The sequence below is a fragment of the Hippocampus guttulatus genome, chromosome 12 (assembly GCF_054856545.1).
Source record: "Hippocampus guttulatus isolate MCC_2025c chromosome 12, RoL_Hgut_1.0, whole genome shotgun sequence".
NCBI lineage: Eukaryota > Metazoa > Chordata > Actinopteri > Syngnathiformes > Syngnathidae > Hippocampus > Hippocampus guttulatus.
This window is the reverse complement of record NC_141272.1, coordinates 19,829,711-19,854,005: the sequence shown is the minus strand read 5'-3', so window position 1 is coordinate 19,854,005 and position 24,295 is coordinate 19,829,711. Positions and strand designations below refer to the sequence as shown.

General features: G+C 42.0%; 1 protein-coding gene and 1 long non-coding RNA gene across 2 annotated transcripts in view; one reads left to right on the top strand and one right to left on the bottom strand.

Annotated features, from left to right (window-relative positions):
- The window catches only part of LOC147197771 (RNA-binding protein Musashi homolog 2-like), an 81,881-nt gene that overhangs the window by 27,145 nt on the left and 30,441 nt on the right, over positions 1 to 24,295 (top strand). The window contains exon 6 of the mRNA XM_086126143.1: positions 1,208 to 1,300. Within this exon, the coding sequence (XP_085982269.1) occupies positions 1,208 to 1,300 (93 nt within the window). The remainder of the gene's footprint in view (positions 1 to 1,207; positions 1,301 to 24,295) is intronic.
- LOC147197772 (uncharacterized) lies at positions 19,984 to 21,004 on the bottom strand. The gene is made up of 3 exons (XR_015102501.1): positions 20,704 to 21,004; positions 20,196 to 20,252; positions 19,984 to 20,123 (listed from the first exon to the last, which is right to left on the bottom strand). It is a non-coding gene; the product is annotated as an uncharacterized LOC147197772 (long non-coding RNA).

The following is a 24,295-nucleotide window of genomic DNA, read 5'->3' as shown; positions in this document are numbered from 1 at the left end:
GGAAGGCTTTCTATTCTAGACAATCCACACGGCGTGAGAGCACACTTACCATCATGATTCTGTTTTTGTTTCGAGTAGATTTGGTTTTGTTTCTGCCACACCGACCACCCGGTGTCGGATTGTTGTTTACTGTCATTGGTTATAATTTGTTGTTTGTTGGGGTTTTCAGAACTTTTTAAAAAAATATTTTCAGGATTTGTGTTTTGGAATGAGTTTTTCCAGAGTGCCCCTGCAAGTAAGTGGTTTATGCCTCACTTAAATATACATAAGTTCCTCATGGAACATGTTCATGAACAAATGGTTTTGCGAAAAAGATTTTTAACCATTACTTTGGTTTGAGAACTATGTTCCAGTGCGTGAACAGGTCACAGCATCCACATGAAATGCTGTGTTATGCTTTCTCTCACACTGTGTAAACATTGTTTGAACCCTGTATCACACATTTTTGGTATCTTTGTCTTTTTGTGGAAATTAGCTCTCAGTGCCAATTAAGTGTTTGATTATTTACATTATTTTGAAGGACACCGATCAAGACAAGTTCAGCATAACTTCTGGAGCTGGAATCGACTAATTCCAATTCTATTCAATTTAATGGGAGACATTGCTTTGGGTTTACGAGCAGAGTCTCGGAATGAACTAAATTCGTGAGCTGAGTTTCCGCTGTGCTCAATCATTAAGTATTGTATTTGATGCTACTGCAAAGCACCGATTAGCCCGCTTATTGCTTTATCTTATTTTTTTATGTTTCCAAGTGGAAGGGGTTTTTCAGTATTTACTCACTGTTAAGATTTATGTCCTTGACTAATAATAACCACCAAATGGACTTAGGTTTTTCTGTCTCAGCTTGAGAGAAGCTCAAATTCCATTACAAGATTTTCAAACACAGATGCAGGCATATGTAGGAAGATATTGTGCTGCTTTTTTAATGCATTTTGTGATGCATCAGGACCTGAAATTCACAGTGATGCATAGAAAAAGTAGTTGAAATGCATCACACATGTTAGCATTAGGAGATTTCAAAGTAAATTGCACATTAAGCATTACATTCTGATCATGCACCCAGACACATGTGCACACACACACACACACACACAAGTAAAATCAATGATGACGCAGAATTTGAGATGCAGATGAAGGATTATTTGTTTTTGGAAAAGCCATATTGACCTGTAGTCTCTCCTTTCTTTGCCTCATCTCTCTTCTCCAGATGGTAACAAGAACAAAGAAGATTTTCGTGGGAGGATTATCAGCCAACACAGTCATTGAAGAGGTGAAGCATTATTTTGAACAGTTTGGCAAGGTAAGACCCTTAAGATTGTCTTCATGTTCACTTTCAGAGTTTTAGAAGTTAATAATGTTAGTAATCGTCGTGTTTCATTCCATTGATTTATAAAGCTCCAATTCACAACAGACAATCTCTTAAGGTGCTTTACAAATGGAGCTGATGTTGAACCCTGCTCTCGAGACTAATAGAAAACCAGTTGAAACCAAACCAACTAAATTCACATGGTGTTTTGCGTGGCTGTTTAAATTCTGATGCTGATGTTCTTGAGATAAGTTCTACTTTAAGACAGCAAACAAAAATAAACTTGTATATCTTGAACCTATGAAACAAAATCCATCATATTTTGTGCTCTGGATTGTTCATTAATTTTGACTATGATCATCAACATGATGGTAACATGCGTTCGAACCTTGGGCCGGACCTGACCTGGCCTGGCCTGATACATGTGTAACAAGATACAATGAGCGCCTCAGTTTTTGAGCAAAAAGAGTGACTTCAGACATGATACGCTAAGATCGAATAAAAAAAAAAAAAATGTACACAGATACATATGTTGTATGTAACTGCACTTTGATTGGGTGAAAATTGTAAATGTACTACAGTGGACGCCCAAATACTCATGGCTCAGCATCATTTACAGATTTTTTTTGGTGGGAAAGAAACACTTATCCATCGAAAATGTGCATTGGAGGTTCATCACTGTTTTTTTAATACTCTTTGGGGTTTCACAAAAAGTATAGCTAGACAAACTTATCTATCATTTTTTTCAATGCATTTCAGTGGGTGTCAATTTTACGCGGATTTCTGCTATCTGCCCCACGAATGCTGCAATGTGAGTTGGCCTTTTAATTTTTGGGCGGATTTGTCATGACATGCAGGACAAACATAAGATAAGAAAGAGATAAGAAAACCTTTATTAGTGTCGCAATGGAGAAATTCCCAATTCAAAGCAGCAAAGTTATCAAAGGAAGAAGTAGAACAACAAAATATAGGAGAACAACATAGCAAGTACTTCAATAATATTAACAGTTTGAGTGAGTTTATCTTTGTGAAGTAATGCACAGAATGAGCTCTTGAAAATGTTGGTCTGCTGTTTCGCAGTTTTGTGCTGTCCTTGAATGGTAATTTTATGCAATGGAGGCCTTTGCAGCTGAAAAAATCACAGTATGTGGTTATTCTGTTGTTTGCTTCAAACCCTTCATTGTTGAAGAGAGGATCTTGTGTGAGGGATGTGTTTTGTAAAATTGAATATAGTAAGAGCACTATTTTGCATGAACAGTATGCACACTTTGTCCATATTTAAATTGGGATTTTAATTATACATCTAGACTTACATGGTCCTATGTAACCCTCAGTAGCACTTATGAAAAATTGTGTCACTGTCCATCGTTTAAGTTGCCCATCTGCGGGCTCCATAAACTCACATCAAACAACTCTGATGCATTTCAGAAATCCACTGATATGTTGTTTTGTGATGCCTGTTTGATGTCACTGGTGGTGTTATGAACTTCAATTTTAGAAGATACTATGTTAGGTATGGGCGGCCCGGTGCTCCAGTGGTCGCGTCGACCCCACAGTGCAGAGGTCGTGGGTTCGATCCCGGCTCCGGCCTCCCTGTGTGGAGTTTGCATGTTCTCCCCGGGCCTGCGAAGGTTTTCTCCCACATTCCAAAAACATGCATGGCAGGCTGATTGAACACTCAAGATTGCCCCTAGGTGTGATTGTGAGTGTGGATGGTTTTTCGTCTCTGTGTGCCCTGTGATTGGCTGGCAAACGGTTCTGTGTGTCCCCTGCCTACTGCCCGAAGACGGCTGGGATAGGCTCCCGCATGCCCCGCGACCCATGTGAGGATAAAGTGGTTCAGAAAATTGATGGATGGATATGTTGGTTATTGCCTGTATATGTGTTCCCTGTGTTGACCAATCCAGTGTTGACCAATTCAGTTACATTTTCCCTACGTTGGGGTGATAGGTTCCAACTTCCCTTCAGCCTCGAACAGGACAAGGGGTTGAAAATGGATGACGTTCTGATTTTTAACATTTTTATTTTGATGCAAGATTGTCATTAATTGCTTGTCAGCATTAAACTACAAAGACGCTTACTTCCCTTTCAAGAGTCTGGCGAAATGACAAGTTAGGTTGGAGGGCTGCTTGTCAGCTCTGATCCCAGGCACATTACTGTTGCTTAAGAGGCTCTTCTAACCTGAACACATGAAAGCTAACAGGCATATCTGTCACTTTCAATAAGATGCTTTGTATGAACCAGAATAAATCAATTTCATCTCCTGACCCTCTGCTAGCCTTTTGATCCTAAATTTGATAGGCTCTGAGTCACACTTGACTGAGAATTCAGCAGTCGTATAAAATTGCTCAATTGCATCGACAACTTTTGTAAATCTGTGCACACACTGTCCGGTTCTTATTAATAGCTGTATTTGCAAAGAAAGAGGTCATACAGATGGATTTTTTTTTACAACTTTTATTTACCTTACACACCGTTAGAGGCCCCCCCTCCCATCCCCCAAACAATGCCAAATGCAGCTTGTTACACTGTAGCGTCCCAAAAATTCTGTCTCTTGTCACAGGAGGCTTCCTCATGCAGCAGTGTAGCCTTTGGAAACCAGTTTGGTCAGAAATATGTGGATTTGTTACACAGTAAACATTCTCTAGTACGGACTCGTATTTGCGCTGTCCAATCTGTCCTGATTACAGAAATTCCTCATTTGGGAAATGAGCATGGTACATGTCCTTTATGAACCTGCAAGTATGTTGACAAAATGCATGTGTAAAAACACAATCAATAAAATACAAAAATATATTGTCCAAAAACTGTTTATATAACAAAAACTGCAATACAGGTGTATCCCAAAAAAATCACAACAGTAAAATACATACAGTATTTTAATGTTTATTTTTTTCTGCCTTGGGAAAAAAAATTGTATTTTGGATTGTTTTGTTGGATGCATTCTTTGGTTTATGACAATGTTTGCCTGCGTGTCATACAGTTTTCTTGCTAGTTGCAAGTAACTGTCCCGTTGATCACTGATGTCTGGTAATTCTTGTGCATACTGAAGGATTTTTGTTGCCATTTGCATTGCTTCCTTGCTGGATGGTGGCTTGTCATCAGGAGTTGAGTCGATGCCTTGTTTTTTAAAGTTTCGTAAATTTGCGTCTTTCCGACTCCAAGTGTCTGCTGGATGTTTTTAACTTTGTGTTCAGCCTCGCTCAAACGGATGCATTTCCCTCGCTCCGCTCCAGTCGTTACAGTTCTTCTACGTTTCGATGCGATGATCTACACGACGTAAGTGAATAAAGTTAAAATCCTTCGCAATTACAGTAAAACACACGCCAATAAAAAGTCGCTTACACGTCTTCGTTTCGAATCTGATGAATGAAAACGGCGAAGCGAACACGTTTCTTCGGTCGTGTCGAGTGGGTGCTGCTTTTAAGCTAGTGCCGCGTTCTACAAGGACGTAAGTGAATAAAGTTAAAATCATTCACAATTACAGTAAAACGCACGGCAATAAAAACTCACTTGCACGTCGTCGTTTAGAATCTGATGATGTGAAAGTGAAAACGAAGTGCGAAGTGAAAACATGTCTTCCGTCGTGTCTTTCTGTCGCATCGGGTGGGCATTGCGTGTATTTAAGCTGCCGCGGCCTTCCGTCTCCATCCGGGTTAAGGCAAGTGGAATTTCCGCTTACGTAAATTCCGATAACATGTACCGTATTTTCACGACTATAAGGTGCCATTAAAAGTCTTAAATTTTCTCCAAAATGGACAGGACGCCTTATGATGCGGAGCGTCTTGTGTATGCGCTGAGTTCCAAAACCTGACTAACAGCCGACACGCTGTTTATATAGAGAAAAGGCGGAAGTGACTGTGGACAGGCATGCGGCAAAGAAGTCGGCCAATCAGTGAAGGGTGGGCGTGTATATATACATATATGGAGAGAGAGAGAAAAGGCAGACGTGAGTGAGGACAGGCATGCGGCGAAGAAGTCCGCCAATGAGTGAAGGGTGGGCGTGTAAATGGACGCTAAAGGGACGCCCCTAGCAGGTACCAACACCTGTATAGAGTGTGGCTATGTGCGTTATTGCAAAACAACTTCGGTTTTGGTTTCTAAGAACCCCCGAAAATAAATTCTACAAAGAGACACGCCTACGAAGCTCAGTTCAAACTTCAAGCCATCGGTTATGCTTTTGGCATGCGTGCCCATCTCACAGCAGCGGTGAAAAACCAAGTCAAGCAAATGAACTCTGAGTTTGCCGTTATTCCCGGAGGCTTGACTAAAGAACTCCAACCGCTGGACATCCGCATCAACCGGGCGTTCAAAGTAAAGTTGCGACCGGGCGTTCAAAGTAAAGTTGCGAGCAGCATGGGAACAATGGATGATCGATGGCAAACACAACTTTACAAAGAGTGAGGGGCAGCGCCGGGCAAGTTACGCCACAATTTGCGAATGGATTGTGGCTGCTTGGACGAACGTGTCTGCTTGCACTGTTGTTCGAGTTTTTGGCGAAGCCGGCATTATTTCTGTGGAGCCACATGGCAATGAGAGTGATTCTGACAACGAGAGGGAACACGGCGTTTTTGATGGATTACTGGTACTTGCACCATTGTTCAATTCTGATACAGAGGATGAGGACTTTGATGGATTTCTGGGTGATGATTGATCGAAAAACGTGAGTACATTGTACGATGGCTAAATAAAATACAACGGAACTCAGTTTTGCTTCCGTTGCCTTTTTAAAAACGTGTTTTTAGCTTGTATCCATATGTCTTGGCATGCTATTGTATGCTTCAAGCTAACGTGTTTTTAGCGTGCGCGCATGCATGCATGCCGTATGTTTAAGCTGGCGTATGTTTTACCACTGTAAAACTGCGCCCAATAATACAGTGCGTTTTGTCTATGTGTCAAATACAGAAATAGCACCCGTTAATGAGACTGCGCCCAACAATACGGTGCGCCGAATGGTCGTGAAAATACGGTAATATCGTAGTCAAAATGTTAATGCATAGGTTTTTATTCCGGGTGAAGGAAATTCCTTTTCATAGAATTCCGGGGATGGGAATGTTTACTGAATATTAGTCTGTGAAGGGATGTCGCTCCATGGCCAGATTTACTGTCCTGTCTGTTGCCAGCGATGGGATTGGTCGTCAAACAAACAGCAGAGACAGGGGTCGCACTGCAATGAAGTCTGCATTTATCAATGTCTCCGTATTATCAACCGTCTCCGTCCCGCTCTCACTCCTCACACCACTGCTATCCTTGTTCACAGTCTCGTCACCTCCCGTATCGACTCTTGCAATTCACTTCTTTTCGGCGTCCATCACAAATTCCTCCATAAACTTCAACTTGTTCAGAATTCAGCAGCCCGGATGATCACGAGAACCCCCTCCTTCCATCACATCACCCCCATCCTCCGACAGCTCCACTGGCTCCCTGTCAAACTCAGAATCAATTTCAAAATACTTCTCTATACATTCAAAGCCATCCATAACCTTGCCCCCCCCCCCCCCCCCATCTGTCAGATCTTCAGATTTCCATTCTCTCTCGCTCACTCAGGTCCTCATCTTCCCTCTACCTCTCTGTACCCTCTGCCCGTCTTAGCACAATGGGGTGCAGAGCTTTCAGCCGCTCCGCCCCCAAACTCTGGAACTCACTTCCACCCAATACTCGTAATATTGACTCTCTTCCCACATTCAAAACAGAGCTCAAAACCCACCTATTCAGACTTGCATGTTCAACTTAAATCTATCTCTTTGTTATGGTTCAGGAGAGGTAGAAGTAGCAGTGGATCCAAGAGCGAATAGGGAGTAGGATAATCGTAGGATCACTTGGGCCGGGGGTGAAGGAGCAGCGGCAGGCTGGGCAGGGAGGCACTAGGAAGAGACGAGCAAGAGCAAGCAGCTGTACACCAAACATCCAACAAGGGCAAGCATGTGCGCTAAAAAAGGCCTAGATACCACTCGTAATTCATGAATCATCTGGCACCTGCTTGCAGATCAGCAGAGGTCTTATACACAGGTGGTGATTGCTGATCAGCTGCAGGTGCGGGAGTATAACCAAGAATAACAGAATAACCAAGTCCACAGCAATGTGAGACCAAGGGCGGCTGGGAATGGGAAGTGGCTGCAACAAACCAGCAGGGGGGAGATGAGAGACCTTACCTTGGGCACAGACTGCGCACGCCGCCACAAATTCCTTGGTGTCCTGGGCCATGCTCGGCCACCAAAAACAATGACGGAGGAACTGGAGTGTCCGGTGAACGCCAGGGTGGCAAGTCAGTTTGGAGGAGTGCCCCCACTGGAGGACTTGGGAACGGACTCCGGTGGGAACAAACAACTTGTTGGGTGGACCGGTACCAGGACCCGGGTCAGCCTTCAGGGCCTCCTTCACAACCGAATCATTCTCCCAAGTTGCAGCACCCACAACACAGGCGGGAGGAAGAATTGGCTTCGGGTCCTCGGAACTCGAGAGGGGTGAGTGAATTCGTGAGAGAGCATCTGGCTTGGTGTTTCGGGAACCAGGGCGGTAAGAAAGGGTGAAATAAACCTGCTGAGGAACAAAGACCAACGGGCCTGACGAGGGTTGAGGCGTCAGGCGGATTGGAGGTAAGACAGGTTCTTGTGGTCAGTCCAAACGAGAAAGGGGAGCTCAGAGCCTTCTAACCAGTGTCTCTACTCTCCAAGTGCCAGGACAACTGCCAGCAACTCGCTATTCCCCACATCATAATTTCTTTCAGCGGTGTTGGAAACTGCAGGGGCATTTGTGAGTCCAAAGGGCATGACAAGGTATTCGAAATGACCAAGGGGGGTGTTGAAAGCAGTTTTCCATTCATCACTTTCCCTGATGCGGATGAGGTGATAGGCATTGCGGAGGTCCAGCTTGGTGAAGATCTAGGCATGGCATAGTGGTTCAAATGATGGGTCAATGAGAGGCAATTGGTACTTGTTTTTAATAGTAATTTTATTGAGGTCCGGAAAATCAACGCATTGTGATTACCCGAGACGACCAATGAAAGCGGGGCGGTGCGGTGAGTAACCCTGAAAATAGATCTGCCATCCACGGCCTGAATGACCTTTGTTACCTCCAGGAGCTCAAGGGGTACCTTAGCCAGAGTAGCAAATTCCTGGTCAATAAAATTGTCATCTGGAACTGAATCAATGAGAGCTTGAACGGCGACAGTGATTGAATTGAAAGTCAATTTGGCAGGGAGAGACAGACGGGTAGGAGAGCGAAAAGAAGAGAGGAAGTTTGGCTCACCAGAGTACTCTCCATCACTGACGAGCCTGATCTTTTGGCTGTAGTTGTAAAATGCCCTGCCTGCCCACGGTACAGGCACAAGTTGGTGTTGCCATTCGCCGAGTGTGAGATGAGTCTTGCCAATCTGCATATGTTCGCTCAGGGGTGCAGTGGGTGTCACAAACTGGGGAGGAAAATTAGGCCGTACCGTGGTGTCGTTGGGAGAGACGAGAAAAGGAGCTTGTCAACAAGGGCAAGCATGTGCGCTAAAAAAGGCCTAGATACCACTCGTAATTCACGAATCATCTGGCACCCGCTTGCAGATCAGCAGAGGTCTTATACACAGGTGGTGATTGCTGATCAGCTGCAGGTGCGGGAGCATCACCGGCCCAGCCTGAAAATAGAGGAAGCAAACAAAGTTCCCGGAAGTGGACCATCAAAATAAATGAGGAAGCCATAATACAAAAACCTAAGGAGTATCGTGTGACAGCACACCACACTCTTCTTTTATTTATAATTTTATCTGTGGTTTTATTGTATGGTCTTGGTTGTAAAGTGTCCTTGAGTGCTGTGAAACGTGCTTACAAATAAAAATGTATTATTATTATTATGGAACTCATTCCCAATGCAGCCTACAGGGTGAAGCTCATGAGGTTTCCATCTCACAAGACATAGAAGCAACTGTCTTTAACATGTTTGATCTTTTTTGCCTGACAAGCTGAAAAAAAAATCCCTGTGTGGGGGGGTGGGGGGGGGACTCTTTGTTTCGGTTGTCCTCTTATGTCACAGCGCGTGTCTGAAAGTGTCTGTCTGATGTGTGCTGATGTCTGCTGATATCTGACGTATTTTTTTAAATTTTAATTTGAATATAATGTGTTATAATGTGCCACCCATCTTCAAGAAAAGTGCTGACTTCCCTTTCTGTGGGTCTGATGTTTGAACACACATGGAGACAAATAGTCTGTGGCGACTTGAGTCATGACAAATGAAGCCATCTTTGCAAAGTTATCATGCATTCAAATACTGTATTAAGTGGTAAACCTGGCTGTATATTTCACCTATGAAACCCAAAGACCAACGAAAAGATGTTTCTCCACATTTATTGAATGAGACACCGAAGATTTGCAATGCATGCTGGTGCTCATCCATGTTACATCATGAAGGGGCATTATTTAACTTTTTCTACTCGTTGCGGATGTGATGTTACAGACTGGAGAACAGCAAGATTTAATGTTTATGCATGAAGTGAAGTGTAGGAAATGGTAAAGCTACTGATTTATTCACATTAATGTTCTAATCTGCATTTAGTTTGTTCCTCACTTATTTTCAGGACAGAATATACGTATGCTTCATTTGCCGTTCCCTTAGTATTTTATAATGCATAATAGATTGAATATAGCTTTTTGTTGTAAAGACTAATTGTTGAAAAATAAAGTATATAATAATATATATACTGTATATATGTGTTAAAGCTGTCAGTTTAGCATGTTTTTATCGGCATTAATTTAAATGAATTTTAACGTGATTAAAATTTTTCTCGAGATTAACGCGGCATACGTCACAGCGGATTTTACGTTGTTCTTTAAATAAACCAGAAACAAAACAACAAGCGCGCTGCAGAAGTCCACGCCCATGTCTGTTTTGCCAGCCACGGCAGCGCGAGACACCGAATACGGATACTTAAAGAGTTTATGAACGGAAAGTTTACTTTTAAAAAGTTGCCAGATTGTTCCACTGACAAGACAAAGTTACCTGTATGTTTTGCAGTTGTAAATTAAGCTATCATCATACCACGTCGAGTCTGAAATACCACCTAATGGCCAAGCACACAGCTGATGTGAGTACTCCGCCCCCTCGTCTAAGACAGACAGCTATGGATCATTTCAAAGCGAAGAAAATGGATGACACGACGAAGAACAAATTTGCTGAAGCCATAGCTAAATGTATGGCTACTGCATGCAAGCCTGTCAACATTGTCCACAGCTCGACTCAAGCTGAAATCATTCGCATTGCTTTTTAACTACTCCACTACGGATTAGCAGCGAGAGCCTCCATTAACAAGCTGTGTACAGAGATTGTACGTCGCGCAGAAGGCTAAGTTACACCAAGCGGGAGAAGACACTGTTTCGGGAGAGAAATAAGAGACGAGGTTGATGAGCCTCTGGTGAATAAAGAGCAGGTAGCCTGTTGAGTACGATGTATGCCACTGACGCGATTGTTACTTGTTTGGAACTATTTTGTGTGGAAGGTTACCGTGTTGCGTGTCCATATAAATAAAGGGGGTGGAGCTTCTCTGTGTTCGTCTGACAGTGACTGTGCACTGAGGCCCGTCGAGAGTTCAGCGGGGCAGTCGTAGCGAACACACTGAAAATAAAACGTCTCCAGTTGTTTCGAGACAAGTGTAGTCATCCGAAATGATGTCAACACAAAACCATAGAGAGACTTCCGCGCAAGAAAGACCAACATAATCAACATAGCCTGACTGCTTTGTTCAAAGCAAACTTGAGAAAAACGAAATATGCAACGATGGCTTAAATCCACTATAGGCTGAGTACTAGTTTACCTTAGATGTGCATTTTATCATTTTATATTGCTCTGTTTTGATTTCCTAAAAAGAGCTGTTAAAGGACCTGTTGTGTGGCAAAATATTTTTTTCACTGTTGTTAATAGACAGTAATATTGTGTGAGAGATTATGTGTGAATAACTGCTCCAAGTGAAAAATGTTCATGTAAAGTTGAAAATCGTTGTTTCAGTAAATATTTGCATTTTGCACATAGAAAACTGACTCATGATTCCATGTTGATGAGAGTATTAAAACGGGGAAAAATAGGACAAAAATATATAAAAGGAAATTCAGAAACGATAAAAAAAATGTGTGAGTAATCACGATTAACTTTGAGTTAATTTGAGTTAATTATGACATTTGTATCTTTAATTCAATTAAATATTTTGATCGTTTGACAGCTCTAATATATATATATATATATATATAGATATATAATTTTTTATATTATATGTATACATATTTTATATGATACTTTCTATTTATATAAATAGAAAGGACTTAAAAAAATCACAACTCAAAACGCAATCGCAATTTGGAGGAAATGTATATTATGTACTGTATATTTTCTGCACTATAAGGCACTTCAGATTATAAGCCTATTTTAAAACTGTTTTCATATATATGGCGCACTGCATTATAACAAGCATAGAATGAATCGAAGCTACAATAGTGGTTGCAGTTGCATTATGCATCCACTAGATGGAACTACGCTAAAGGGAATATAATACAATGCAATACAGTTTTATTTATAGAGCACTTTCACAACCACTACAGCTGTAATGAAGCCATGAGAACTGGTCACAAACACGGACATGAAACATAAATATAAATGCCATTCCAAAACAAATCAAAGAAAAATTATGGAGACAAAAAGGCACACAAACCTTGTGGGTTCATACTCACAAGGGGCTAAATATCCTAGATGGTGCTATGCTCCTTCCACTCAACTCGAGAGGCGTCCGTTCAACTTGAGAGGCATCCATGACTGCCTCTGAAAAATGTAAATTAACTATTACTTAACTTAAAAGAAACTACGAAAATTGAAAATAATGCATCAAAACAGAAAATCAAGCGGGGAAATCACAAAATAAATTCTATATCCCCCCCACAGAATTTATGTGGTGATTTCCTCGCTTGATTTTGTTCGTGGTTTCATTGAAGTGATAATTTACGTTTTTCGGAGGCGGCCAGGAACGCCTCTCGAGTGGAATGAAAGAAGGCACGGAGACGGACAAAGACGTGCAGTACCTGTATTTGTTGAGACTGTGAAAACTATTAATAAAGTCTGCGTTTGAAAAAAAAACACACGACCACAGCTCTCCTTTTTTTAACAAATACAGGTGCGTCTTTGTCCGTCTCGTGCCTCTTTTCTTCCGGTCAACTTGAGAGGCGTTCATGACCGCCTCTGAAAAACGCATTGTAGCTCCAACAGTACGATCAGATAAGATAAGAAAACCTTTAATCGTCTCACAATGGAGAAGTTCCCACTTCACAGCAGCAAAGTTATGAGAGGAAGAAGTTGAAGAACAAAATAAATAGGAGCAGCTGGAAAGGCAGCCACTCTCGCGGCGCCATCTTGAAGTCAAAATCACACAAGTGTCAGTCGTAGTTATTTATTCCTTTGTTCTGTATTCACAAATGATGAAATCACTGTATACATTCTGTAGGGGGGGCTATCGAATTTATTTTGTGATATCCTCGCTTGCTTTTCAATATTGATGTATTATTTTCCATTTTCGTAGTTTCATGGAAGTAATCGTTAGTTTACGTTTTTTCGGAGGCGGTCTTGAACGCCTCTCGAGTCGAACGGAAGAAGGCACGGAGACAGACAAAACTGTATTTGTTGAGACTGTTTTAAAAAATTAACACCACAGCTCTCCTTTTTTCGGAGCTGCAACACAAACTTATTTAATAAAGCAGCGACACAGTTCACTGAACCAACAGCAAGTTATAACATTGGAAGCATGTCTCCAGGAAGGAGCCATCTTGGAGTCAACGTATTACCATAATGACCAGATAAAAAACGCACTGGATTTTAAGGCGCTCGGTGAGTTTTTAAGAAAATTGAAGACTTTTTTGGTGCGCCCTATAGTGCGGAAAATACGGTAATAAACATTGAAGCAAGCTGTTTAAATGGGAAAAAATATAAGGTAGAATTGGAGAAAATAAATTTTCTCCAAAGCTTGGGGGTGGGATTTATTCGTGTATGTTGTGATAACTTGACTCGTACTGTAACAATTGAAAAAGTCCTTGAAAAGTACTGGAAAATATTTTCAAGGTGTTGGGAACCCTGTTTTTGCCGTCCTTGCCCTAAAATGACATAAACGTCTTTGTCTTTATCCACTGATAATAAAAGATTTAATTGCCCATCAAAAGGGTCAAAAACTAAAAGATCATGCTTTCTTGACTATGTTTTACTGTAGTCACCAACAGTAAATCCGAGTTTAAATCATTCCCACACCCATAAAAATACTTCATTAAGTGCTTGGCTGTCAGCGTTTGGTCAGTTTGTTCGTCACCCTTTTCCTCATGCTCAAAAAAAAAAAAAAAGATTTTCATTGAAATTAAGCTTCTTCATATTTTCTTTTAGGGTACTATCCTTGGTAATTATCTCCACATTAGCACCAATTAAGTGAAGCGTTCTCCCCACCAGAAGCTGCTCTAGAGTAAAAAAATTAAATCATGCACTGTGGTGATCACAATAATTTGAGATGTTCCACAAGAGGCTGTGCCTTGAGGAAAGTAGGGGACTTGGGGTCGAAGAGGGCAAGAATTATGCTTCCCAAGTTGAAAGAATAGACTTTCAGGTCTTGTTTTAGAAGCAGTCTGTATGAGTACAATCAACTTTTTTTTTTGAGTGTATAAAAAGTCAAGTTGATGTAATCATCTTCAACTTTCTAATCAATGACAACATCTCCAAATTGATGACCATGTTGTGAGCTTTTTGTCAAACAGTAAAGGTAACAATTACCTGGCAATGCTTGCAACACTAACAAAGTGACAAATGTGGTCAGTGTTAAATCGCACAACTTTTGATAACCCAAATTATGCCCGTGTGGTTTCCCACACATCAAAGCTTTGGAGAGACTGACACGTCAAAGACTGGGTGGAATCGCATTGGATGTGACTGAAAAATGTCCACATTGTAGCCACGCCGGATGCCTCAACGGTGACCAGAGTAATAATGCTTTTGGAGGCTCCTCCAGATACTGTCAAGGCGAGATGCATCGAAAGTTCAGCCACTGAAAATGATAATCTGAAAATGGCCCAAAATTGCAACTTCAGTTTTGGTCCGAAATACTTTGCTCACAGAAACAACACGAATAGTTGTTGTGTTAGCACAAGTCAACATCTTTAAAGTAAGCCATCTGGCCTGGCTAAGCAATACAAAACCCTGGTTCTCTGTCACAGCCGGCTGACCGCTGGCACCGCCATGGAGCTTAGGGTAAAATCACATTTAGAATAAAGAACCAGCCAAAGAGGCCGGGGTTTAATGAGCACTCTGGGTTGGCACACCCACAGTGCTTGCTGGCCAGCCACAATTACAGAGCAATTATATGGATTGTCTGCAGTTTGTTAACGCTAACTTGATACACCCGTAACCCATTATTAATGGTATATTTTTAAAAAATAGATATAGGTCGGTCACATTGCTCAAAAGATTAAAAACAAGCAAAAATAGCTGGTAAGTAATTGTGTTATGTGACAACACCGCAGTTGCAGATCCAGCATTGTTCCCTGTGTTTGCACAAGCCTTACCTATGCATGCTGGTTCTGGTGCGGATGAACAGCATTCTCTCACAGTTGATTTTCGTTCATAGTGTGCTCGCCGCTCCTGAGGGATTTAGTTTCTCCTCCGCTTTTGAAAGTGTTTTTCTTCAACACCGAGTGGGAAGGAGCCACCAATGGCTGAGGAAAAAGGCTCATGGCTGCCGAATTGAGATGTATTACAGACATGTACGTAGGACGTGTTGATGTTCAATGGAAATGTGCCGGTGGTCATCTTGCATTGCTACTCGCTTAACACACCCAGTGGTGGGTTTACAAAAAACTGAAAGTCAGAAGACTACAAACAACACCTGATTAAAAGCCGCAACAGCTGGATTCAGCCATAAAAACGTAATTTGTACATACAGTACATTGCGGGTCTCCACATTATTAAATGTGATATTATCAATCTTATATCCCACCGATAGACGCTCTCCCGAAAACACTGCCAAAGCAGCTACAGTTACACAGTGTCCCAGAATCTTCTCAGACTTTTGTTGTCACATGACGCAGATGATCTTAGAATAACTGCAGAGATGTCTGTTTATTGCACTTGTTCCCTACTTCTTATTAAATTCAAATCTGCTTGATTTGACTGTCAATTCCTTCTTCACACAGCCACATACACACTCTCTCGCTCTCTCTCTCTCTCAACCAGCCAGCCTTCCAGCTTCTCCTGCAGCTGTAAACGGCAAGTAGCTGATGAGTATTCAGTATGAGGGCGGCCTCTGACACTTTCATCGGTCCACTGTGACGTGTTTCGTAATTCCATTGGTCAGATGTAACAAGAATGGGTCAATCTATTGACAGCTTGATGCTCGTCAGTAAAAATGCATAAATAAAACATCACATTAAAAGCCGCAGGGTACAAAGTTTTGAAAAAAAACGTTGTACCCGACTTATCATTAGAGAGAGAGAGTGTGTGGGAGGGAAGGAGAGACAGAACCACATGGTTGTGTCGAGAAGGAACTGACATAATCCATACCACAACCGTGCATCCATAAATATATTCATTGAAATGTGTTGATTTGGTCATTCTATGGACGGGTGTTAAAGTCTCAAGTAAGCTGGTGGAGTCTCCCACGTGGTGTACGAAAGGACATCAAGGCTTTGGACGGGCTCCTGCGTAGTTTGCCGATGTACCAATATCACACGTCATACCGAGCCTCCCCTGTCACTGTTTGTGGTGCCAGAAAGACATTTTTAATGTGTTCCCCTACTGCACTACAGTGTACAACCCAAAGGGCAATGGACTTTTGGAGCAGTTTCATCAGAACATGAAAGTTGGTCTGAGGGATAGCATCATGGGTAGCAAGTGGGCTGACTGCTTACCATCGGTTATGCTAAGCTTCCGCTCTGCCTTTAAGCATGATCTCCTAGCTTTGTCTGCTGCATTCATGTATGGCAAACCTCTATGTGCCCCTGGGGAGTTTATCCAACTGTTCCGTTGTCAGCCGCCTTTTGATTCGCCGTGTTCTGGAATATTGTGGGCAGCTTCGCTCAGTTCCAGACCTCACACCCGGACATCATGAGCACTCTTGGGAGGAACAAAAGTACAAATGAGTTGACTTTTAAGAAACTGACAGCATAAGTGAATAATGTTCACATTGTTTTGCGTTTACCAAGGACTTGGTTAGGGAGGAGAGGACCCAGAGGATAAGGTGGGCAATGGCATTCATCTGGAGCAGTATGCATCCCAAGAGGTGTGGTTGAACGGTGTTAAATGCACTGGAAAAGTCCACAATCCCAAGATGACGTGCAAATTGGGCTTTTCCAGGTGGGTGAAGGCATGATGCAACAGGGCGAGCACAGTATAATCCACCCCTTCGTGCAGCTGCTTTACGAACTGCAGTGAGTCAGATCGCACCCCGTCGTCAGCCGCTAACTTGGCCATGACGAGCCTTTCAGAGTCTCCAAGACAAATGGTGCAGGCCGAGAATCGTTGTTGGGGCTGGGATTAGTCTTCTTTGCCACTGGACGGATGATGGCGGACTTTCCGGTGGAGGGGATGGAGTTCTCAGACGGGTAATGGTTGAATGGTGAGCAGGAACACCAGCTAGCCGATTACAGTTGACCTTCAACAGATCTGGTCGGGTACAGGACCCTTGTTGGGTTTAATCTGCTTCCCTCGGCGCTCCACGTTCATAGGCAGCAACTGTAGTTCCCCTGCATTCAGAAGAATTAAGACAAGCTGTGGAGAGAGCTCCTCCCTCTCCTGAGAGTAATGATCAAACTTGCAGTCATAGTTTTTCATATCTTCTGCCAGTTGGACACATACTTCGGAGCCATGATGAGGTGACAGGGGGGGAACCCAGCCACGGTGTTAAACCCTTGCCAAGCAGCCCTGCCCATACTGTCGTTAAAAGCCTCTCCAGTCTGTCTTTTTAAGATCTTCTGGCTGTTTTAATATCTTTAGTCAGTCTATTTTGAGTTATTTTGCCTTCTTGTTTCTTGAATTAAATGCTGCTTTCCTTTCATTCAGCATTAATTTGAGGGATTTTGTTTTCCAGGGCTGATTGTCCACAAACACTTTAACAGTTTTATAGGGACCGACATGCACACTGCACGAAAGGTGAGATACAATGTTACTGCATCTGTGTAGCCCTCTGTAAATCTACATTTTATGTTAGCAAGGGTTTGTGGTGCTGTAAGGCTCTTGCTGTATTTGCAGTTGTTTCATTCTTGACTGCATTGTATCTTGAAAGAGTAAAATGAAAAACAATTGCAACAATTTTCCATTTGTCTTAATTTCACTTCATATTTCAGAAATTTTAGAAAGATGCCACTGTTGTCAGGCGTGGCCCACAATTTCACTTCAAAGTGTAAACACCCTAAAATAGGGTGAAATCAGTAAATTGTGGATCAGGCTACTTCCCGCCAGAAGCAATAATGATTCGGTTTACCATACCGATCCCTCGATCCAGTCAACTCATGTCTTGGCGTGATGTCTGCAAAGGAAGTGGAGACAATCACTTAATTCTAAAATGCTTACCTTACGTCATTTATTATGTCCAACAACGGCGATCCGTTGTCATCAAAATGTATGTGGATCTCTCTATTTATGCCCATTTCAATCTCTGAAAATACAGAAAAACATCAGTTTTTTTGACACCGAAGTGTCTCACCCCCCCCCCCCCAACAATATAAAATGCTCAGATATATCCAGGCATTGATAAGTCATGTTTTAATTCTTAATTCTCAATTTATTCATGGTGTACCAGTGCTGTGTGGTTATAGTTTTGTGTTATCAGGGTCACAAATCCCATGTGGCCTTCCTCGAGTGAATGAGAGCTCTGGGACATTGCGGTACTGTGAAAAGCTACTTTAATTGTTTTTTGTTCCTCATGACGTTCCCTCCGCAGGGAATGCTGATGAAGGACTGATACCTTTCTCTGCAGTTTTAAAATGATGGAACATTTTGTGTCCGCTGAGGCTTTGTGTTCTAAATAGTGAATAACCGCTCGCTCTATTTTTTCCCAACACAATCACTTTTCGACAGTTCTGTTCAACAATCATCATCCCTATCTTCATCATTTCCTCTTCATTCTTAACTCAATTCTACCAGCGACACTTTAATGACTATGTCGTCTGAAATATGCCACAATTCCACTCATTTAGTTTTATTGTGCTGCTCGAATTGAATTTTATATGCACTTCCTATTTGTGCATTGTAAATAAAGGCAGCAGAAAAGAATAAAATTAAGCAGAAGTGATATCACTATTAACGGTCCAGCCAGCTATTTTTCAGTATTGTCTCGGTAGATAAAGGCAGCCAAAGGGGCAATTTGCATTTATAAAGGCCTTCCTTACTCATTGTGGGTTTGGTTAAATCATTCTCTCTTCTTCTTCCAATAATAGAAGCACAAATTGTAGGCTGTGGGTGCGGACACAGAAGGATGATCGGACACGCTGTAGTTTCATTTGTCTCTTGTCATATGTGGGGTTAACTTGAAGATTGTCATGGTGATCCGGTTGCACTGAGGCTTCGGTCACTTTCAGATTGAGACCTGGTGTGAGCTCACTCCAATTCTTGGGAAGCGTTGATAAAGATCAGCCACGGTGTGTGCATGTTTGGAAATGTGTGAGCATGTCTACGTGTGTACCGGTACCCTTCAGTACCATGATTTATTACCTGCTTATCTGGCTGAGTCCAAAGAGGGAGCACAAGGCAGTGTAGGATTGCCAAGCCTGGAAAGACGGCAGGGCGGGCAGGAGAAAGAGATGAAATGATGCCAGCGTCTCAGATGGGAGGTGCCGGGCATCAAAAAGATGGAAGGGCTCCAACATGTCAAAGGGGTTGGGGAGATTTGGAAGGGGAAGTGAAGTTGTGAGTGGTGTGGGAGCGATGGCGAACACAGCTTTACTAAGACTGCGAGGCAGTGCTGGGCGAGTTACGCCACACTTTGTGACTGGATTGTGGATGCTTGGGCTTACGTTACCATTGTTTTGATTTCCTTTCTGTTGGTCTTGCACTCTGAGTCAGAGAGCATGCAAGAGAAAAAATTGCACTCTCTGTTGGCGGAAAGTGTACTTGCATCTACTCTAGCTCAGAGGTGTCAAACATATGGCCCGCGGACCGGAACCGGCCCCCAAGGAGGTTCGATCAGGCCCGCAGGATAATTTAAAAGTGAAAAAATCATAAAAGACACAGAATGAATATTTTTAATGAGGTGCAATTCATGGAGTATCCGCTAAGAGACACACTGTTTTGATCAGAGTAGAAGACAGCAGTCTCAGTGAGTCACTGAGACAGACCCAACACAGCAGATGCTATCATTGAATACCACCCCTTTTCACTGGAGCAACCCCCTCAATCCCTCACATTTTACTGAATTTTGACTGATTTGCAAGGCCCACAGAATTTTCGGTTCTATGGCTATATATACATGCAACCTGTCAAAGGAAAGGTGAGACTCTCTTCTTTCAGCAGAAAAAAAAGTTTGTTTCTATCGTTTTATGGGAAAAGCCGATTTTCTGCAGAAATCCAGAGAAAATGAGCTTTTTGTAAAAGCATGCATTTCAAGCATCATTTCAAGTTTTACACTATTTTTTGCTTTTGTGGCAGCTCAAATACCTCAATAATGTGTTCCTCCTACAAAAGAACATTACAAATAATGTTTTTGTAGCAAAATAATTTATTTGCACACAACAAAACTATTGAACTATGAACAAAAGTGCAGCTGTGGAGAAGATGGTTTTTGGCTTCCATCCAGTTTGTCACCATCGATTCATCCCACCACGTCCAGATGCACGACCTATAAATTATAGAAACATAAAAACTTGCAAATATATCTTGCTGCAGAGTGAGGTACAATCATTTTATTTACCTTTCTTTCCACCACCAAAGCGAGGAGTCGTCATCTTTTGGCTTCTGGTTGGACAATCTGTAATGTATAGAAGTATGTACAATTACCACACTTTTATTTTTCTATTTTTTTTTTATTGTTGCTTTCCACTTACATTTCAACATCTCTCACACACACACACATACATGCTCGCACACTGCTATTTACACCATTCATTCCACGTTGCTCAGCATCCAATTTGAAATGAAATGGAATATGAATTTAACACTAGTGGTTTTAGCAGAGCTGAGCGGACCAAATGAGTCCTGTTTTTTTTTTTTTTTGTTTGTTTTTTGAAAACCTATGGTGACATGCAAGTCAGCGCATATTTTCATCCACATCTACGAGACGCATCAACCGTACATAAATGATGAGTGTTACTGGCAACTTCATAGTATAGCGGGGAATGTAGCGGTGCATAAAAGTGACTGAGGAGGCATAAGAAGTGATGAAGTTTTGAATGGGAACTTGCAAGCTAGTCAGCAGTTACCTCCTCGTTCCAGCGGCTCTGGCGAGGACTCTCAGCTGCTTTCCGTTACGTCCGAAGGCACATATTCGTCCGACATCGGGATCCAAATCGCTCTCCAATTCATCGTTTTCGCCGTCGTCTTTACGAGACGATTCCAACGAATCGCTGACGTGTGCCCGGCGTCGGCCATGCGAAGCAATGTAGCCTCTTTGCCGTCATCGCTGGAAGTCGCCGGGGAGACGATTTGTGGGCGACGTGGGGCATCGGGAGGCACAAAATGCTCTGCCAAGCGATGATCGCTGACGTGGAGCAAGTTCATCTTCATCAGATTTACTCGAAACTCGGCGTGAGCTATGCGGGCTGCGTGTAGCACGCCATGTTTGTGCAGGCCGACGTTCGTTTGATGGGTGCCGCTTTCGATTAGTGACCGAAGCGTCATTTTCTCTTCCACACAAACACCATCTCCTTTGTTGTTTTGTTTGCTTTTATACCGGAAAAAAATCATTTTTGGTTAGTTATTTCCTTTTCTCCATCGTTGCTAGTTGCTAATGTTCCAATCCACTATCCACATACGCCCCTCCTTCACTGTACGCCTTTTCTACTCCTTCTGCGGCGTGATCCTGGTTGATTTTTGCACCACTGCCACCCGATGGCCATTTTTTTGCTATTTAACATTGCCGTCAAGCCTAGTCCTGTGGTGAGAAGTTGCATCGGACTCTCTTGCACCCTCCCCCATGAAAACATGTGATTGACGTATTAATACGTCATGGGGAGGGAACGGCTATGCGCTAATTGACGTATTTATACGTCAAAGGGTGTAAATGAGTTAATAGCACTCTCCTTAGTTTGTAAAGTGTAGGCAGGGATTAAATTGAGATTTTATATGCACATGTGTGAATGGTTTAAAAATGTCTTACTTGATAAATCTCGTTTAATCTTGAAGTGCATTACTATATTTTTTAATACCAATTACTTGTTAAAGTTTTGTGCCTTTGTGCAATCAGTCGGATCAGTTACAATGCATATATGTGAATCATAAAAGTAAATTGCACATATATCTAAGGAAATCTAAGGTACTTCATGAAATGTTTTGTAAAAAATATGTTCATTAAATGTCAACATTTTGCAAATGTTCTTGTGCTTCTTTAGACCAAAATAAAAGAAAGACATTATTTTGCTTATTTATCGCAGAGTATGGTATAATTTTCATGGTCCGGCCTACTTGACATCTACCGAGGCAGTACGTGGCCCACAATATGAAATGGGTTTGCTCTATCTTAAACAATACGGTACCATGCGCGGAGGCATGCATGCATCCTAGCATATGTTTTAAAAAAGGCAGCAGGAGCAAAACTAAATTCAGTGGTACTTTATTGAAATATTTAACACTGCTCACATTATTTTTTAATCAATCCTCATCCACAAATCAATCCATTAAAGCCCTCATCTGTATCTGAAATGAACAGCAGTTCTGGATCGAACACGCCAGGTTCCCTCTCGTTATTGTCAGAGTCAGTCTTGTTGTTCTATGGCTCCTCAGAAACAATGCTGGCTTTTATGAAAGCTAAAGCAAAAGTGCAAATCAGGCACGTTAGTCCCAGCAAGCCATCAATCCATTCACAAGTTGTGGCGTAACTCGCCTGGCGCTGCCTTCCAGTCTTTATAAAGCTGTGTTTGCCATCTGTCATCCATCGCGACCACGCCTCTCACAACTTCACTTTGAACGCTTCGTTTACACTGATGTCCAGCAGTTGGATTTCCTTTGTCAAGCTTCTTTCTCTTAAAAATCACCGTCGGTGGCCGTTGCTGTCCTTTACCTTAGCAACCAAGCACAACAGTAAAAGCCGACTTGCTGGTCTGCTTCTTTTCGACAGTGTGGTTCATGATGTCGAAATAGAGCTGCATCTTGTCCGTGATGGTGATGTGGTTGGGCTGGATGTGTTTGTGAGCAATCTTTTTACGGCAGTAGGAGCGGAAGGTGAATTTCATCTGTGCTGTATGTTGCACATCGAACATATTTGACAAACATTTACTTGACTTGAACAAGACGGGCCTCCTTGAAAATGTTCAATTTTCATTTTTTTCTGCAAGCGTTTTGGACATCCTACTTCCTCCACTTCCAAACCATGGATTCATTTATCTTAAATTCTCTCATGGCTGCTTAACTGCCATGTTCCTCCGCGTAACTTATCGCTTGAAGTTGACCTGTACTTCGTAGGCGTGTCTCTTCATAGGTGCCGTTTTCGGCGGCCCGAAGTTGTTTTGTCCAATCCACGTACCAGCATTATATCCACTGACATGGAAGTCGATGCATAGATTAGGAGCCCGCATTATTTGGCGCCCCGTCCATTTTGGAGAAAATTGAAAACTTTTAAGTGTGCACCTATAGTCGTGAAAATACGGGAAAAAGGATTTCACGGTAGCTCAGGAGCGTGTCGTTTCCATGGGATCATTTTTAGAGTACCAAAAAATGGTTTCCCCTAAAAATCACCGCACACTAGTTGACTGTACACAATCAAATCTCTCCTGTGTGATCAATGCGATTTCACCGTGCCTCTATGTGTGTTTGTGGTGTGGTGTAAGTGTTTTTCTTCAATTTTACTTTTATTTTGTTCAGTGGGGGTCGGGGGCAGGAAACGTTATGTGCTCATGCGGGTTGCTATTGTAGTCCGCGAGCTGAGAAAGCGCGCGGGTGTCTCAGCACGCCGATGACGGATTGAGATGGCAGCGGAAAAAAACACCGAAAGGTGTTTTACTTATGACGTTTAAGAAATGGGAATGCCAGTCGGATTTTTCATATGAATCATCCGAAGAAAGGCGAATCACTAAGCTCACGTGTGATGTACGCACAAAACACAAAAGAGAGATTCGACGGGAGGCACAATTCTGAGGCAAGTTTTGAAGTTGGTCATTAGATCTAAATGCTAATCGCTATTAAAAATATTATGAAACAGTCTTAGATGTTCTATAATTTACTAGTTGTAGACATGGTAACTTTATGAATGAAACATTCGTCACAAGGTGTAGTAATAACTGTCGGTAAGGCCTAATGACGACATATGGTAGATTCTTTGGTCAAATTGATAGTAGATTACACAGTGCGTCATTTTGGGGTTGCAAAGAGGACGTCAAGCCATGTCAATACGATATGACAACGTATAGTAATAAGGTCTTTTTTTAAAAGATTCATTACATGATTTTAATCATTCAATTCCTATTACATGCTTTTGTATTAATAAAGGGGGTGAGTAGCCATTGATATGTTTATTTACATAAATAGTACACACACGTATAATCATGTTAACAGTATCAAGTTTACTTGTGGCCCATGATATACAGCGAGGACTGAAGCATTGTGTACACATACGTGTTTCTGATGGCCATAGTATTTCACAGTAATTGATATATTAATCAGAATCAGAATCAGAATCATCTTTATTGGCCAAGTATGTAGAACACACAAGGAATTTGTCTCCGGTATAACACGCTGCATTAGTATCATCGTAAACAACAAATCATTGAACCATTTTAGAGTAACCAGTAGCAGTATTTGTAGTACAAGAAGAGTGACTACGTCAGTGACTGTTTAAGGAGTTAATGGCTAGAGGGAAGA